This window comes from Nannospalax galili, unplaced genomic scaffold (genome assembly GCF_000622305.1).
Source record: "Nannospalax galili isolate Female #2095 unplaced genomic scaffold, S.galili_v1.0 scaffold375, whole genome shotgun sequence".
NCBI lineage: Eukaryota > Metazoa > Chordata > Mammalia > Rodentia > Spalacidae > Nannospalax > Nannospalax galili.
The window spans coordinates 908,452-925,909 of NW_008337054.1; the positions used below are offsets into that span (position 1 = coordinate 908,452).

Sequence of the window (17,458 nt, forward strand, 5' to 3'; positions counted from 1 at the left end):
TTTTTTATTTTATGTGTATCCATGCACTGCCTGCATGTAGGTAAGTGCACCCATGTCATGCAATGCCTGTGGAGGACAGAAGAGACTGTTGGATCCCCTGGAACTGGAGTTATGGACAGTTGTTAGCTGCCATGTGGGTGCTGGGATTCGAACCCGGGTCTTCTGCAAAAGCAGTGTCCTTAACCTCTGAGCCATCTCTCCAGCCCTACAGTAGTATTTTTAGTGCCTATAAAAGTAGCTTTTCAGGGATGAATATTGAGGACCATGTTTTTAATGTGTGCATTTTGACTATATTAGTTCCCCAGATTCTCTGTACTTTCTTTTGTTTCTATTTACTCTCATCTTTTTTGTTTGTGTAATTTTTAGCTTATATTTTACTCCCTCTGGGGAACTTCTTTTGATCTTTTTGGTCATGTTATGTTCCTCATGCTGTCATAGTACCTTGAACATCTTATTTCATTTGGTTTTTCACAGGTTGTTTAAACTGATATTTACCTGGAATCTCCCATTGTCTTTAGGTCTCTGGCCTCTAGCAAAGAGGTTCGCATAGACCTAGTGGTTGCCCCACAAATATTTGTTAAAGGGCAGAAATGAACCCATGCTTCAGATCAACATGGGGGTGACAGTACTTCCAAGATGACATTTGATAATATCTGGAGACATTTTTAGTTGTCATGACTTTAGCACCAGTTGTGTGGGGCATTGCGGACCCTCCTATAGCACAGAACAGCTCCCAGCAGAGACTGAGCTGGGTCCATACTAGCAGACTGCTTCTGGGGAACTCTGCTTTAATAGTTCTACAGTTTCTTTGTGAGATTTTAGATTTGTACCTTCCTAAATTTATAGGGTTTTAGAGGGTACTCAAGCAGATTAACATCTTTAACCTTCTATTTTGAATTCTTTATTTTATGACATTTTTTACTTAATACAAACTATGTTTTAACGTGTACAACTTGATGTTTCGATATTCATTATGAAATGGTCATTTCATTCCACCTAATTAACATGAATCATTTCCAAATTACTATTTTTGTACCATTATTTGATGAGCTTCGTTCCTTTTCTACTTCCTGGCAGCCCCTGGCAACACCAACTTTCTACTTCTGTGAATTTATTTTAGATTCCACATGTGAGATCACCTACACTTTCTGTATTGTGCTTAGCAAAATGCCTTATTAATTGTTAAAAATGTTAGGGCATCTTTTTAAGGTTGGATAATATTACATGGCATACATACTCTATTTCATTTTTTAAAACTCCATTCATCAAAGGATATTTCAGTTTTTTCCATATTTTGCATATTATGAGCAGTGCTACAGGAAGTATAGAAACAGTTTTCTTTCAGTTACCATACCATTTTAGTAACTTTCGATGTACCCAGAAGTAGAATTGTCATTGGTAGTTTCATCTTTAATTTTTTTTTTAGGAACATTTACACTATTTTTCGTAGTGCTGAACCAGTTTTCTTTCATCAACAGTGTTCAGTGGTTCCTTTTGTGTCCATGTCCCTAAGAACATTTGCTATCTCTTATCCGTTTGGTAATATCTAACCTAGTGGGTATAAGGTGCATTCCCACTAAGGTTTGGTGGGTGCCTCCATCACGTGCTTGTCAGCATCTCAGTGTCTCCTTTTGAGAATTGTTTGCTTAGGTCCTTCGTTCTTACTTTAATTGGGCTATTTATCTTTTCATTCTTAAGTTATATGACCTTTGTATGTATTTTGGATGTTAACACCCTGTTAGGTATGTGGTTTTCAGAAACTTTTGTCCCTCTGTAGGTTGCTCTGTAATGTACTTACTTTGCTGTGCAGAAGCTTCTTAGTTTGATGTTCTGACACTTTGATGTTTACATTTGTTGTCTGTGCTTTTAATGTCATGTCCAGAATTTTTTTTTCCACAGACCACTTATGATTTTCCCCTATACTTTTTTCTAGTTTTACAGTTGGAAGTTTTACTTTCAACTCTCATTCCCTTTGAGTTGTTTTTGTATTTAGGATATGAACCCGTTTTCCCATTGGCACAGTTTAATGTGGTAGTTAGTATGTATTTTGAGATGTGGAATAAGTATCTGGGTTTTAATATTTACTCTGTCTAGACACATTACTCATTTTCTTTGTCTCTTGTGATCTAAAAATAAAGGAGATTGTAATAAGTTCACCAGCTTCGTAGAATGTTCTGAGAATAATGTGATTTGATAGCACTCAGTAGCATCATTGATCAGTGGAAAATAAATACACAGTAAATGTTACTAGAAATACTATTGTCTTTATTACTCTATATGAAAACCATAGGGAAGATTAAAAACTAAAGGGAACTAATAAGCCTAGATTAGGGGGCTTAACTGATAGGTTCAGAAGCTTGAATTCTGTTTAGTAAGGTGTCCAACCAGATGCAGTAAGGATCTGTTGACTATAGGGATAACAGATAGGCTGCTAGAGTAACCCGAGGGAACATCCTGGAGGTAACCGATGAATGCAGAAGTGATAGAGATTGTGCTGGAGTGACCTCAGAAGTTCTGAATATGGCTAGTTAGGAGATCTCACTTATCAAAATGGAGAGGACTAGTTTTTTGTTTAATCATATAAATGATTCATTTTTAAATTTGAAACCTTAGGATACTGTCTAGCATGAAGGGGAGGGAGTCCTCTGCTTGACACACTTTCATATTTAAAAAGAAGGGCCTAGGGGCTCAAGAGATAGTTCAGCAGTTAAGAGACTTGCTGCTCTTGCAGAAGACCCAGGTTTGGTTCCCAGCACCCTCATGGCAGCTAACAGTCCTATGTAACTTCAGTCCCAGGAGATCTGACTCCCTCTTCTGGCCTTCTTGGGCATTGCACGATATGGGTATACTTATGTACATGTAGGTGAAACACACACATGCAGAATAAAAATAATATATAAAAATTTTAAAACATAAAAAGAAGGATCTAGGTTGCATTGGGGGAAATTACGACTAGGAATGGAGATTAGGAAGAAATTTTCATAGGTATATTTGGAGTCTTACAGGAATAGACTGTAGTGAGAACCAGTGAAAAGAATACAAAGAATAGATGTATGAAGAACTTACTGTTAAAAACTCAGTTCACCACTTTACTTTTCTCCAGTAGCATTACCATCTATGATTTCTTTTTTATTTTAATTTTTCATTATAATTGGAAGTTGGGGGAGGAGGTCATATATGCCATGGTGAGTGTGTGGAGGTCAGAAGACAACTTTGTGCAGTTGGTTCTCTCCCTCCACATTTATGTGGTTTCTGGGTGTTGGACTCAGATCATCCGTTGATACATCAAGCACTTTACCCACTGAGCCTTCTCCCAGGTCCTAGAATTTCTTTTTATTTGAAATTAAATGATAAAGTAACAGTAAAAGCAAGTAATAAAACTGTTATAGAGAGGATGGTGCAAGTCTTGTGAATAACCTGGAAGATAGTATTTCTAGAACATAACTGTTCACATTTTACTTACTGAAAATTATGGACTAGCATACAGTTACAAGGCAATTTAGATAATTCTGGTCTGGATATCCTGTTTTAGGCAACCAAAGTGCTATTACTGTGTTTTTACAAATGAGGTAAATCAAACTCACACTTTAAACTTGATTACCATTATTAAACTCGTAGAGCCAAAGAGAGATTAAACTTATTATTTTCGTTGCAGTTATTGTCACTGGTTTTGTTTTTATCAGGGTTTCCCAAAACTAGCACAGACATTTGAAACTGGTTAATTCTTGGTTGTAGGCAACTGCCCCGGGCATTGTAGGATCTATGGCAGCATCTCTGGCCTGGACCCACTAGATGGCAGTAGCATGCCCTCCTTGCTCTAGTGTTTCCAGAATTGCTAAATATCCACAGACGAAACCCGCCTCTAGTTGAGCTTTGTACAGGGCTTTCCACAAGCTGTATACAAGCTATGTATCACTTTTCCCTTCACTTGGTTTTCTGTCTGTTTTCAAGACTTCCTTTTTCTTATGGCTGTACTATACTGTACTTAGAAGGCAGGTTCTACTCTGATTTTATGAACACTCTCCTAAATATGCTTCCTGATATTTACGCTGATTACATTGCTTCTTTAAGATGACAATGGATTTCTCAGATTATATTGATAATTGTATCCAGATGTAAATATTTCCCTAACTTTTCTTTTTTTATACAGCTCACTTATTAAAACCTGGTTTGTTTCCATAGAATGAAGTATTATATTTATCAGTTAAATAGACCTTTGATAAATATTTAATCTAAATTCATGGGGGTAGGTTCAGTAAAATTAAAATGATATACTAGAGTATATAGTTTGAAAGAATGCTTTTGTATACTTGTTTACACATCAGCAAGATTCTATGTTTCAGATGTGATAAGCCATACATGCTTTGTTATATAATATCTTTGCCCCTATTATGCTGGAGACCATGAAACAAAGAAGTTTTCATGTACTTCTTATTATTTTTGTAGCACTCACCATAAGACCACAGTGATGCTTTATCTGTAAGTCTGAATTCCTTTGGCCAGGGTTATAGAGAGACTAAGGATGGGATGGACATAGGCTTTGTGCAGCACACAGGCTTGCAGGCTCTGATTTCAGCTGATTCTTTCCTGGGGATATTCCTTTCCATCTTACTTTCCTTGACCCCTCATGACCATTGTGAGCTACTTTACTGAAACGTTTATGAGATTCCTATCAAATATCCATAATTACCAAAAATGATTACATTTTTATCAGATTCTTTTTAGAGATGAGTTGACAATTGGAAACATTTTCCAGTTTCAGTATTTAAATTTGCAAAGAGATATTTGTAATCATCATGTATATGTCACCTAAATGAATCTGTCATGGAAAATGTAGGAATGAAAATTCGTGTTGAAATAGTATAAATTTGATTTTACATTTGTCCTCATTAAAACATAAAACCTGGGGAAATACCATATATTTTGTTCAAATTGAGGCAGGGTCTCAATTGGCTGGCCTGGAACTTGCTATGTAGACCAGGCTGGCCTCATACTTGCAGTGATCCACCTGTCTTTGCTTCCTGAATACTAGGCCACCATGCCTGGCCTAGCAATGATGTTTCTTACAAACTCCAATGCTCTTTCTTATCAAAAATATTGTACTAAATTGTTACTATATTGACTTCAGTTTGAAATGTGATCCTATGGCCAGGGGTTTTAAAGTTTTTCTCCAATTTATAAAAATCTCTTATAATGTAATTTTTTGTGGGTACTAAAAGTAGTACTGATAATGGCTGTTGAGATTTGGATTAGTTGGTAGAGTGCTTGCCTCAAAGGCAGGAAGCCCTAAATTCATCCCAGCACTGCATAAAACAGGTGCGGTGGTTCACTCTCGTAGTCCCAGCACTCAGGTTGTGAAGTCAGCAGACTCAGAAGCTCTGTTCCATCTTCAGCTACATAGCTAGATTGAGGCCATCCTCAAAATTTAGAACAAAATGAGAATGAAGTCACTTGGCTTTTCTTTCCTGAGTGTGTCCATAGTCTGTCTCATTCTCTTAAGCCTGCACTGAATTTACAATTTACTTTTCCTTGGTAAATCCTGTATTTTTCACTCTTGCATTTTTGCTGCTGTTTACTTTCTACTATAAATCTTGCTCAGCCTTAAAGACTTAAAATACTCGTTTCTCAATAAGTAGTCCTTAAGCCATCCAAATAAAATACTTCTTAAGGCGTTTTCAGGATACATTAAAAACCCTTAGTGAGGTCTTTCCCAGGATAGAAGGTTTTTGTTTTTTTCTTTAAGCATAAGCAGATCAGCTAGTATGATATCAACACTGTAACAATATAATGTTAACAGAATGAAATAAAAAACCACATGAATATCTCAATAGATGCTGAAAAAGCATTTGGCAAAATTCAGCGTCTTTTCAGTGTTAGAAGCTTTCAACAACAACAACAAAAAGGTAAGGAAGGAAATTCTCTCACCTTAATAAAATTAATTAATTAATTAACTAAGAAAATCTACAGCTAATATGGTAACCAGTGGTGGACATCTGAGAGCCTTTCCTCTGTGCTCTGATAGCAATGAGGATGGCCCTTTCTTCTGCCACATCTATCTGACGCCGTTCCAAAAGCACCAGCAGCAACAGTAAAGAAGAAAACAGAAGCATTTAAATTGAAAGTATAATGATCCCTGTTTATGGATGACTGTGGAGAACCAGGAAGTCCAGGGAAAGCCCATTCAAACAAGCACATTCAGTAATGTGGGATGAAATCAGTTTCTATATGTCAGTAATACTTTATCTGAAAAAGAAATCCTATTCATGGTAAGATACCTTGGGATAGATTTAATCAACCAAGTAAAAAGTACATAGATAAATGAAAAAATATCCCTTGTTCATGGTTTAGGAGAGTTAAAATTGTTAAAATGTTCATATTATGCAAAGCTATGTACAAAATGCATGAAATCCTTACAAAAGTGTTAATATATTTTTCATAGAACTTTAAAAAACTTGAAGATTGGTATGGAACCCCAATTCAGGAGACTGAATACCCAAACCAATTTTGTGAAGAGTAAAATTGAAGATTTCATACTTCTTGACTTTAAGGATATTGCCAAGCTATGTTATCAAAACAGTGTGGCACTGACATTAAAAACAAACAGAGTAAGAGAATAAAGAAAGAAATTCAGTCATACATAGTCTACTAATTTGTGGGGCTTAGGGTACTCAGGATTGACATCAGGGCCATATACTTGCTTAAGCACATATTCTACCACTGAACTACATTCATAGCTCCAGGGGTCCAAGGGGGAAATATTACCTTCAGTTAATGGTATTGGGAAAAAAATGGATAGCCACATACAAAAGAAAGAAGTTGGACCTTTATGCCATATACAAAAAGCAACTGAAAGAAAAAGCAACATAAAATGAATTAAAGACAAAATGTAAAACCTGAAACTGTAAAACTAGAAGTAAACTATGACATTTACTTTTTTGGTGTGTGTGTGTGTGTAAAAGTCAGAGGATAGCTTTGTGGAACCTGTTCTCTCTTTCTACCTTTATGTGAATTGTGGGGATTGAATTCAGGACCTGGCTTGCTCAAACAAGAACCAGCACTATTTCTTGAAGACAATATTTCCTTTCTTCATCGAATGGACTTAGGGCCCTTCTAAAACGTCATATAGGACTATTTATTTTTATACTCTTAATTCTGTTCCATTTGTCAATATGGAACAAAATTGTCAGTTTGTTAGTATGTTTTAAAAAATGGATAGGCTAGGGATGTAGGTGAGTTGATAGAGGGCTTGCCTAGCATGTATGAAGCCCTAGGATTGATCACCAGCACTGCATAAACTGGGCTTGTATAACTGGTATATGCCTATAATCCCAGTACTTGAAAGGCACAGCAGGAGGAACAGAAGTTTAAGATCATCCTTGCCTATGTAGTAAGACTGAAGCTAACTTGGGGCATATGAGACTCTGTCTCCAAAATAAAAGGGAAACATGAGTCTTTCAACTTTGAACTTTGTTCTTTTTTTTTTCTTCTTTTTTCCCTCCCAAGATTATTTCAGTTCTTTGGGGCCCCTTGAAATTTCTTATGAATTTTAAGATGGACCTTTTCATTTCTGTGAAAAAGACTGTTGAGTGGGATTGTTTTGATTCTGTAGATTGCTCTGAGTCCCTCCCTCCCTCCCTCCTTCCCTCCCTCCTTCCTTCCCTTACTTCTGGCATTTGTGTCAGCAACCCAGGAATAATTTTCAATGAATCATAGGATGAGCAGAAATATAAATATATTGGTAATGAGGCTGGATTCCTCTGTATTAGAAAGGGTCATTAAGGTCTGACCCTCCCATAACCCAGATTGGCCTTATCTCATATGTAGCCAGGGAAGACAGTGGTCTTTTTATCCTTCTGTTCCTCCCCACCTCCCCCCTGAGTGCTGGAATTTTAGATTATGCTTTGCTGAGGATGGAACCAAGGGCTAGGCACATACTCTACCAATCATGAAGAGATTTACTCTTGTGTTTGCTTCTAAACCTAGACCCAGATCTTTACTGCTGATGTGTAGAAACAAAACAGTCTTTGTGGGAAATTAGTTTAACAAAGGTTGTACACTGAGAACTATAGAACATTGCTGAGATTCATTCAAGGAGACTCAACAAATGGAGAGCTTTGCAGTGTCTATGAATCAGAAGATTCAGCATTTTTATGACACCCTCCCCAACTGCTGATCTACTGATTTGCTGTGACCTTAATAGAAATTCCAGGAGATTTATTTTTCATAAAAGGTGATTTCAAAATTTATGTGGAAATACAAATATTATATTAACAAAGTGTTTTGGAAAAGAAAAATAAAATTCAAGTATTTCCATATATCCTTTTTAAGAATTAGAAAGGCTGTTATAATGGAAACAGTATGCTCTTTAGTTGGAAGAAAAGTCACTTGCAGCTCTAGCAGAAAAGTCACTTGTGCTCTGTAGTGAGCACAGAAATGTATCTGAAAACAGTTGTCTTTTTGACAAAAGTCTCATAAGAATTCAATGAGGAACAATAATCACTTGATATTGGACTAATAGAGTATCTGCCAAATAATGAACCTACTCTTTATAAAAATTATTTTTATTATTTTGTGTTCTGCTTGTGGGGGAGGGGGCATACACGTTCTGTGGCATGCATGTAGAAGTCAGAACAATTTTGTGGAGTTCCATAAAACCTTTAAGTAGGTTCTCGGGATTGAACTCAGGTCTCCAGGCCCACACAGCAGGTGTTTTTACCTTCCCAGAGATCTTGCAGGTCCCTAACTCCTTTACACCTCATGACAGATACAAAGAAACCCAAAATGGATTGTCTTCTTAAGAAACTGAAATTAGGAAACTCCTTTAAGAAAACATAGTAGAAAATTCCAGTGAGTTTTTAGATTAGGAAAAGATTCCTTAAACAAATTAGGAAAACCACAAGTGAGGAAGAACCCTTGGGCTGAATGGCCAAGCAGACTAGTAGAGTTAGTGACCTTCATATCAGTGAAAATCCTTTGTCTCCCTAAGAAAGTGAGAGCAATTGAGGAAGACACACCCAATTGTCCCCCCTCTCCCCTCAAGATAAAAAGCTTAAGTTCAGAGAAGAAGTAGGGCCAGCAAGACGGCCTGGTGGGTAAAGGCACTTGAGTGATTACTTGAATGTGCATGGCGTAAAGACAGCCAACTCCAGAAAATTGTACTCTGAATTACACACACAAACCTTGGCACACACAACACATTCACAACTAAGTAAATTGAAAAAGAAGTGGCAATTTTGCTTAATAAAAAGTAATGTATTTAATGAATTATAAATTTTAGCTTTTTACTGATTATTACTTTCATTTTCATTCACTTTAGAAATACAAACCTGGCCGATGTGATGATATTTTGAAATGGAAACCTCCCAGTCTGAACTCTGTGGATTTTCGCCTTAAGATAACAAGAATGGGAGGAGAAGGGTAAGCTGTCCTCCACCCATGTGCATTGAAAATCTGATTTTGTTGTTTTGCTAAACTGAACTTGAACTCAATCTTACTCTCTCCCGCGTCTTGGGATTATGGGCTGAATTGCCGCCATACTTAGCTTTCTTAATGGGTTTTGTTTTCTTCTCTTATAAGACATGAAGTTATCCTTCATATAAGGCTTTACTGGTTAGGTTATTTAAAAACTCTAAAATAAAAGGAAAGTAAATATTTTATATTTTCCATATCTATTGTTTTTACATATTCATTCCTTGTACCTATGACAAAGAAAGACCTTTTTCCTTTTCAACTTTCATTTTAATGATATAAAATGTAGATGTTATTAAATTATAAAAGATGTTACTAAAAATAATCTCAAGAGAATTATACATCCAAGGTTATTGGTATTAAAATCAAATGTACTGAGAGATAAGTGTATTTTTTTACTTTGAAGGAGATAACATAACAAACGTTTTGCCCATACTTTATGAGGATAAGGTTTTAATTATTGACTTAGAGTTTTTATAATTTTTATTGTTAATTTTTTCACTTAATGGTTATTCGCTTATGACTATTCATTTGCTATTTTAGAGTAAAGGGTACTTTAGTATGAATATATTTACTGTATTTTCAAAATCTTATTTCTTTTCACTTCGTTCCACACATTCTTAGGACATCTAAATAAATACAACAAAATAAGAAATGTTCAATCAAAGAAAACATAAAGAAGTAAATATAATAGAGCGCAGGTATTAAAGTTGGCCAATGAATACCATAAAATCCATTTACCTGTCAGAGGTAAAATACAGATTGTTGATGATAGGGAAAAGGATATGTTATTCATTACAGGAGTTCAGATTCTCTAATTTTAAGTGTTAGACTTTTGAGAGAATATGAATTAAAAAAATGGTGTTGTATAATGAATCCTAAGTACTGAAATGTGATTGGTTAATAAAGCACACTGATAATAGTTATTTTAAAATTGAGGCATTTAATATTTTACATCTTTTAATGTTTGTGACTTAATTTGCCATTGGACTTAATGACAAAAAAACTGTTAAAGAACAGTTTTCTCTGGTAGCTGAGTACATATTTAGGTCTCTTGGTATGATTTTAAACCATGCATAGGGAATCTTATTTATTTAATTTTTTATTAAATTTATTTGCATACATGTGTGTTTGTGTGTGTCTGTGTGTGTGTATGCACACGCACATGTGCACACATTATGTGAGCAGTTTTCAGAGGACAGCTTGCAGAAGTTGATTCTCTTCTTCCAACATGTGGGTCTCAGAGATCAAACTCAGGTTGTCTGCCTTGGTAGCAAGGACCTTTACCCACGGAGCTATCTCACTGGCCCCATATAGGGAATTTTAGGCTGTTTATAAGAACAGATGGTATACACAAACACACACCTGCTTGATTGGAAAATTGTTTCTGAAAAAAATTTATTTTGTATAAATGTTTGGTAAATATTGATAAATAGTAAATTCAAGTTTATTTTTCTGACAGATATTCTGGCTTGCCTGTTAACTGTGGAATCTATACCTCAATAGCCAAGCATAAGCTCTTCAGGAAGTACCTTATGGAACACAGAGATTATGTGATTGTTTGGCCAGTAGATTTGTTTTGGTTTTTTGAGATGGACTTTCTCTCTAGTCCAGGCTGGCCTAGAACTTAAGGAGATCCTTTTTTCTCAGCCTCCCGAGTGCTGGGAGTTTACAACACTTGGCCTTGGAAAATAATATTTTTATGTATATATGTGAGTACCTGCATGTATGTATTTGTACCAAGTGTATGCCTGGTGCCCATGGAACCCAGAAAGAGCATTGAATCCCTTGGAATTGGAGTTACAGGCAATTGTGAGCTGCCATATGGGTGCTGGGAACTGAACCTCAAGTCCTCTGTATTTACTGTCCCTAAATTTGGTCTTTTAAACTCTTAACATACTTGAGAAATTGAGGTATATTAACCCAACATCAGTTTATCATGGCCTAAAATAAGTTTTGTATGTCTTTGTAATGTAAGTGTTGAGTTTTATAGACATTTTTTTATTCATTGTTTTGAAAATATTGTGACTTTATATTAAGTAGTCTGTAGCCCAAATCCATAGTTAATGCCCAAACCAAGAATTACATAGGTAGTCTCCACACTGGAAATTGTAAACTCTTAAGTGCAGCATCAGTAACTTGGAGTGAACCATGTGGACTTATTTGTATTGCTGAGTAATTAAGAACACCAGTTCAAGATTCAAACTGCCTAGGTTGAAGTCTGCTTGCAATAGCTGGGTGACCTTGAACACAGTACTTTTTTCTGTGCCTCCCGCTCATCATTGGTAAAATAAAAATTGGCCTTTTAGGCCTTTTATGAGGATTACATGTCTAAAACATTTAGACTAGAACCAGGTACATGGTACATTTAGATATTTGCTGCTGCTTTCATGCAAATAGATTTAAAAGACCATATTCCTTTCTTGCCACTCCTATAGAATTACTGATTATCTGATGTACTGTGTAAGTCCAACTTTCTCTGTGAATCATTTCCCGTTTGATTCATGTCTTGGTTAATTTTTCCTTTTCAAGTACGTGTAATTATAAACTTCTCAGAGAAACAATTGCTTCTTAAAAAGTTTAGAAAGGTAGTAGACAGTGAGAATGTAAAATGAAACCCTCAGACATAGTGGTGGACAGTGTAAATTGGGACAGCCACTCTGGCAGACAGTTTGGTAGTTCTCAAAATGCTAATGGTAGACTTATCAAATGACCCACCCTTCTTCCTTTCAGGCATATACCCAAGAGAAATAAAAACTTGTGTCTATACAAAAAATTAGACATGAATTTTCTTAGCAACATTATTCATAAAGGTCAAAAGGTACAGGCAGCTGAGTACCTGCCAACTGATGATTGACATGCAAATGAAATAGCTCTTCTGTGCCACAGGCTACTAGAGTGCATTGAGTTAAACAGAGGATCTCTGGACCCTTAAATCTCTCTTGTAAAATTCAAGGAATTTAATAAGGTAGCATATGTCAAATGTTTGGACTGCTGCATATAACATAATAAACCCCAACTACACATGGTTTTAAAAAAACAGTCACTCTTTCTGTGAATTACACTCTAGCCCAAAGCAGAACTGTATACTATGGATGAGAGATACACTATTGGTTATGCCAAGCAAAGGCAGACCTGTGGTAGTTGGGTTGATACAGAAAAAAAAAGTACTTGCTAACTTGTATTTTTATAAAAGTTTGCAGAGGCTGCGTTGATTTGCCTCACTAAAGACAACACATCTGGAATAGCAGCTGCATGCAATTGGTATAACAACCTGATTAAATTGGGATAACTCACAATCATTCTATGTCTTTGATGGTGATGCTAATCTCTGCAATTCCCTTGGGGATGCTTTATTGCTTTGGACTTGTTCTGGTAGGGTAGAGAAGTTGTGGGAGCTTTCATTTGGCCTTTCCTAGAATAATGACTCTTACTCCATTTGGGCTGAACAGGCACTGCGGAAATTTTTAACATTTGTATCCAGTAACTGGGAAATAACTACAGATTGTGTTTAATAAATATAACAAATGAGTATTAAAAAGTAAATATGAGTAGCTATAAGTAGCCCACTTAGGTTTGCTTGTTATATATTAATTTAAATTTGTTTTTCATTTGATAGATAAAAACATAAAAATTATGCCACATAAACAGTTGGATTCTATATATTTCAATAATGTATACATCCACACTGCTTAAATCACAGTGAGCTTGTTTCTCCTTAAGCATTTTCTGTCTCCTTATATGAAAACATTCAAAAGCCTATTTTCCAACTTTTTTCAAAAATAAAGTATGTTTTTATCAGTACTCACCCCATTTCATGTAGCACACTAGAACTTACTTCCATGTAACTGTAGACTTGATATTCATTGATCCATTGATCAGTTTTTCTTCATCTTTCACTCCCTTCTGCTTTTCCAGCTCCTGGTAATCAGCATTATACTTGAACTTCTGTGAGACTGACTTTATATTCTTCACAGGCATAAGATCATGTAGTATTTGTCTTTCTGTGCTGTATTTTACTTGATGCAGTAATGCTTTCTAGTTCCATCTATGTTGTTGCAAATGACAGGATTTCATTTTTGAGCCACAAACCAGTTCTTTACTTGATCACCTAAGTTCTATTTTTAACTAACAGAAAATGGTGGTGTCTTTGCCCTTGACAATTTATATTTATTTAAAATGAGTGGCTGGTAATTTCCAAGTGGTCTGGGTGTTTCTTTTTTCCAATATACATTTACTAGCAAATGTTGTCAGTCTGAAAAATAGTTGCAAGATTTACTATAAGGGCAGTTATTTTTTTGTTTCTGTAGAAAGCCAAATAGTAAATATTTTAGGGTTTGTTGGCTATACATTCTCTGTTTTCAGCCACTTCATTTTGCCATGATAATGCAAAATAGAACACAGAAAAAGTATGTTTGCCTGAACACATTATTGTGTTTCAATGAAACTTTATTTCCAAAGCCAGGTTTCAGGCCAGATATGACTTGTGGACTGTAGTTTGTCAACTGCAGTTTACATTGCACGTTAGTGACCATGTTGCAGGGTCCTCCTTCAAGGGGAATCTCTTGTTATCAAGGGATCCAAGTATGCCTCTTAGCTAATGTCTGAACATTGGAAGTTGAGAATCTCTGGCTTAGTAGCAGTCACAGTGGACTATAAACTGTATGTTTTTGCTTTACTTCCTATTTTAAAAAATTCTGTCGACTAATTTTTTTCTTTTGCTTAGATTTACTTTAAAAAATACAATGATTTAAGTTTACTTCTCCTGCTTATTTGAACTAGTGTTATTCATAAATTTTTTTGATTTATTTTTATTTTACATGTGTGAGTGTTTAGCCTTCATGTAAGTACACCACACGTGTACAGTGCCCACAGAAGAGGCCAGAAGAGGGCATTGGGTCCCCTGGAATTGGAGTTACAGATGATTGTCACCATATAGACACTGAGAACTGAACCTGAGTTCTCTGTAAGAGCAGCCAGTGCTCTTAACCACTGAGCCATCTCTCCATCCCCTAGTGTTACTATTTTTTAGTAAATATATAACATTGGTAAAATATTCAGAATGTTGGAAAAAAGTTCTCATATAGGAAAGGTTTGATGATCTAGACAGATGGCTTAGAGGTTAAGAGCACTTTTTGTTCTTTCACAGGACCAGAGTTGAGATCCCAGTCCCCATGTTGGGTGGCTCACAACTGGCTGTAACTCCAGGTTCAAGGGGATCTCACACCTTTCTCCTGGCCTCCGTGGGTGTGCATGCACGCGTGTGTGCACGCACACATGCACACAAGATAAATAAACAAATCTTTAAAAAAGAGAAAGGATTAACAGGTATATAACTAATGATAAACTGTGGGGGAAGGAGTCTTTATTTTGTTGTTCCTAGTTCTCCTCCATTTAGAAATGAATGTTTTATTTATATTTTCCTTTAAATTATTTTGAAGAAGTGAAAGTGGGGATGGAAATACCATCAGTGGTATTACATAGAATGCTTAGTTACTGAACTAATTGCCATGTAACATGTGTGTCTGTGTGTATACATGTATACTTTTATACAATGTATCGTGATCATATCTAGCCCAAATTACCCCCCCCCACAGGCCTCTTGGATCCCCCTTCTCCTACTTTCATATCCTCCGTTTCTTTTTTCATGTTTTAAAGCTCATTGAATCCAGTTACTAGTGGCCATCCCCCAGAAGAAAAGTGACTCCCCTTTCTTCCAGCCATCAGTTGGCACTAGCTCCTTAGCTAGGGGTGGCAACTTCATGAGACCCTCTCCCAGTCATGCTGGAATGTTGACTGGCTTGTACTTGTACAGGTAACCATAGTTTCTGTGAATTCCTGAGTGTAAGAGCCATGCCATTTCTAGAAGGCAGCATTTCATAGTGCTCCTCACCATCCTCTGCTTCTTGCATTCTTTCTACTCCCTCTTCTGCAGTGTTTCCTGTTGGGGGACCCTGCTGCTAAGGTTGCAGTCCGCCATGTCCGGATAGCTCTAAGGAGCTTGGCGCTATATGGAGGACTCCTTTTCTCAGTGGGGACTTCCTGCTCGCTGCCTGACCTTATCTGGAAAGTGCCTCCAAGCACAGGTGCTTGGCCTTATTTGAAATTTGACCTTTGGCATAGTTATCTGCAATAAACTGCCCCCAGGTTTTTTCTATATGATAATTAGGCATTGCCCTATAGCCAGATGATAGGATCCTCCTGCCACATGTAAATAAAGCATACTATGAACACCTATCAAGTGAAGCTTTGGCTACCATCCCCACCATATATTTTTCCCTGACCCCCACCAATAAATGAGCTGTCTCACTGAAGCTGTCTCCCAGAAAGCTTTTTCCGTCATACTCACAGGCTGTCCTGACCCAGTTAGTAGCCTCTGCTCCCTTTGTCCTTGCGGATCAGTGGCCAACAGCCTATGAGGAAAGGGAGAGACCCACAGTTTCCCAGGTCTTGGGAGTTTGATAAAAATGTCCCATCTAGAGCTCAACACTAAACAGTTACTTAGTCTCAGGACTTTGACCATTTATGAGTCTCAGTACTGACTGCTGACCACTGCATAAAGAAGCTTCTCTGACTGAGGTTGAGAGTAACCCTAATCTATGGGTATAAATGTAAATATTTAGAAGGCACTTTGATTCCATTCCCATTTAGCAAAACAGAAGTAGTAGCTTCCTCTCCAATGCATCCCACATTTATGGCTGCATTGTAAAGTCCACACTCAAATACAGATCCCATGATCTCCCGACAACTGCACAAAATGGTGAGAGAGGTGCCTCTTGGTGTTCTTGGCTTATATATCCTTTGCTCCTCCCCCCACATGCAGCTAAGGTTGACTGATTTTGTGGGATGGGTAACTGATTCCCCCCTTGACTCCTTGATGAACATGGGAAGGAGATGTGACTATAGCTTTCTGGCATAGTTGTTGGAGGACATTTCCAGTTAACACTCCACTCCTTCCTCCAGCTCTTACATCTTTCTGCCAACATCTTCTTCAAAAGTCCCTGAGCCTTGGAGGGGGTGGTAGGTGTGGGATGATTTCCTTGTGTTGTGGCAAGGCACTGAACTGTCTGGTCTCTGCATCATGTGTTTTACATGGGCTGTTGGCCAGTTTCAGTGGGATTCTATCTACTATCAAACACACACACAGCAAGAAGCAAGAACATTTAAACAATGACTACTATAAATTAAAAAAAATTTTTTGAACGGGGACTGCATGTATGTAAATGCACCCATGTGTGAAAAGCCCTCAGAGGCTAGAAGAGGGTGTCGGATCCTCTGGAATTGGAATTACAGACACTCATTAATTGTCATGTGCATGCTGGGCATCAAACCTGGGTCCTCTGGAAGAACAGCCAGTGCTCTTAACCTCTGAGCCATTTCTCCAGCACACTCTTTCCCTTTAACAAGATAATTTGTTCTAGCCAAAATTAGTGTGCTAAACTTCGTTGCTATATTCCTTCTCCTCTGTTTTTATTATTTTCTTCTTTAAGAAGTATATGATCACATTGGTGTTAATTGCATTTTCCCACTTATTAACTTGGAATTTATATGAACTTTCTACTTTTCTCTTGTCCTCAAACAAATAATCCTTACAAGTGTCATTGAAACCTTAGTGTAGACACACACACACGCATGTGTGTGCGTGTGCACACAAAAGACAACGAAACAAAACACACTCAGCTCTTATCTCAAAGGGTAAGAGTTACTTTACTATGGAACCAAATATGATTGACCATGGTCCAGGAACATGAATTCAGGTTGTCCGAAATAGCATGTTTCAGTGTGGAAGTTTTTTGTTTTTTTGTTTTTTTTTAAAATTATTTTAATAACCATATAATTAGAAGAAGCATTTCATTAACAATTTCCATATGTAATTAACAATTAACATATTCAATAACAATTTCCAGAGCTAAGATGCATTTCCTTCAAAATTGGCTGTATAAACCCTATAAGACATAAAATTAAATGAGGTTTTAACCTTTTGAAAAGA

General features: G+C 36.7%; 1 protein-coding gene across 1 annotated transcript in view; it reads left to right on the forward strand.

The window, feature by feature from the left end:
* The window catches only part of Rngtt (RNA guanylyltransferase and 5'-phosphatase), a 281,017-nt gene that overhangs the window by 115,287 nt on the left and 148,272 nt on the right, over positions 1-17,458 (forward strand). The window contains 1 exon segment of the mRNA XM_008831840.3: positions 9,317-9,417. Within this exon segment, the coding sequence (XP_008830062.1) occupies positions 9,317-9,417 (101 nt within the window).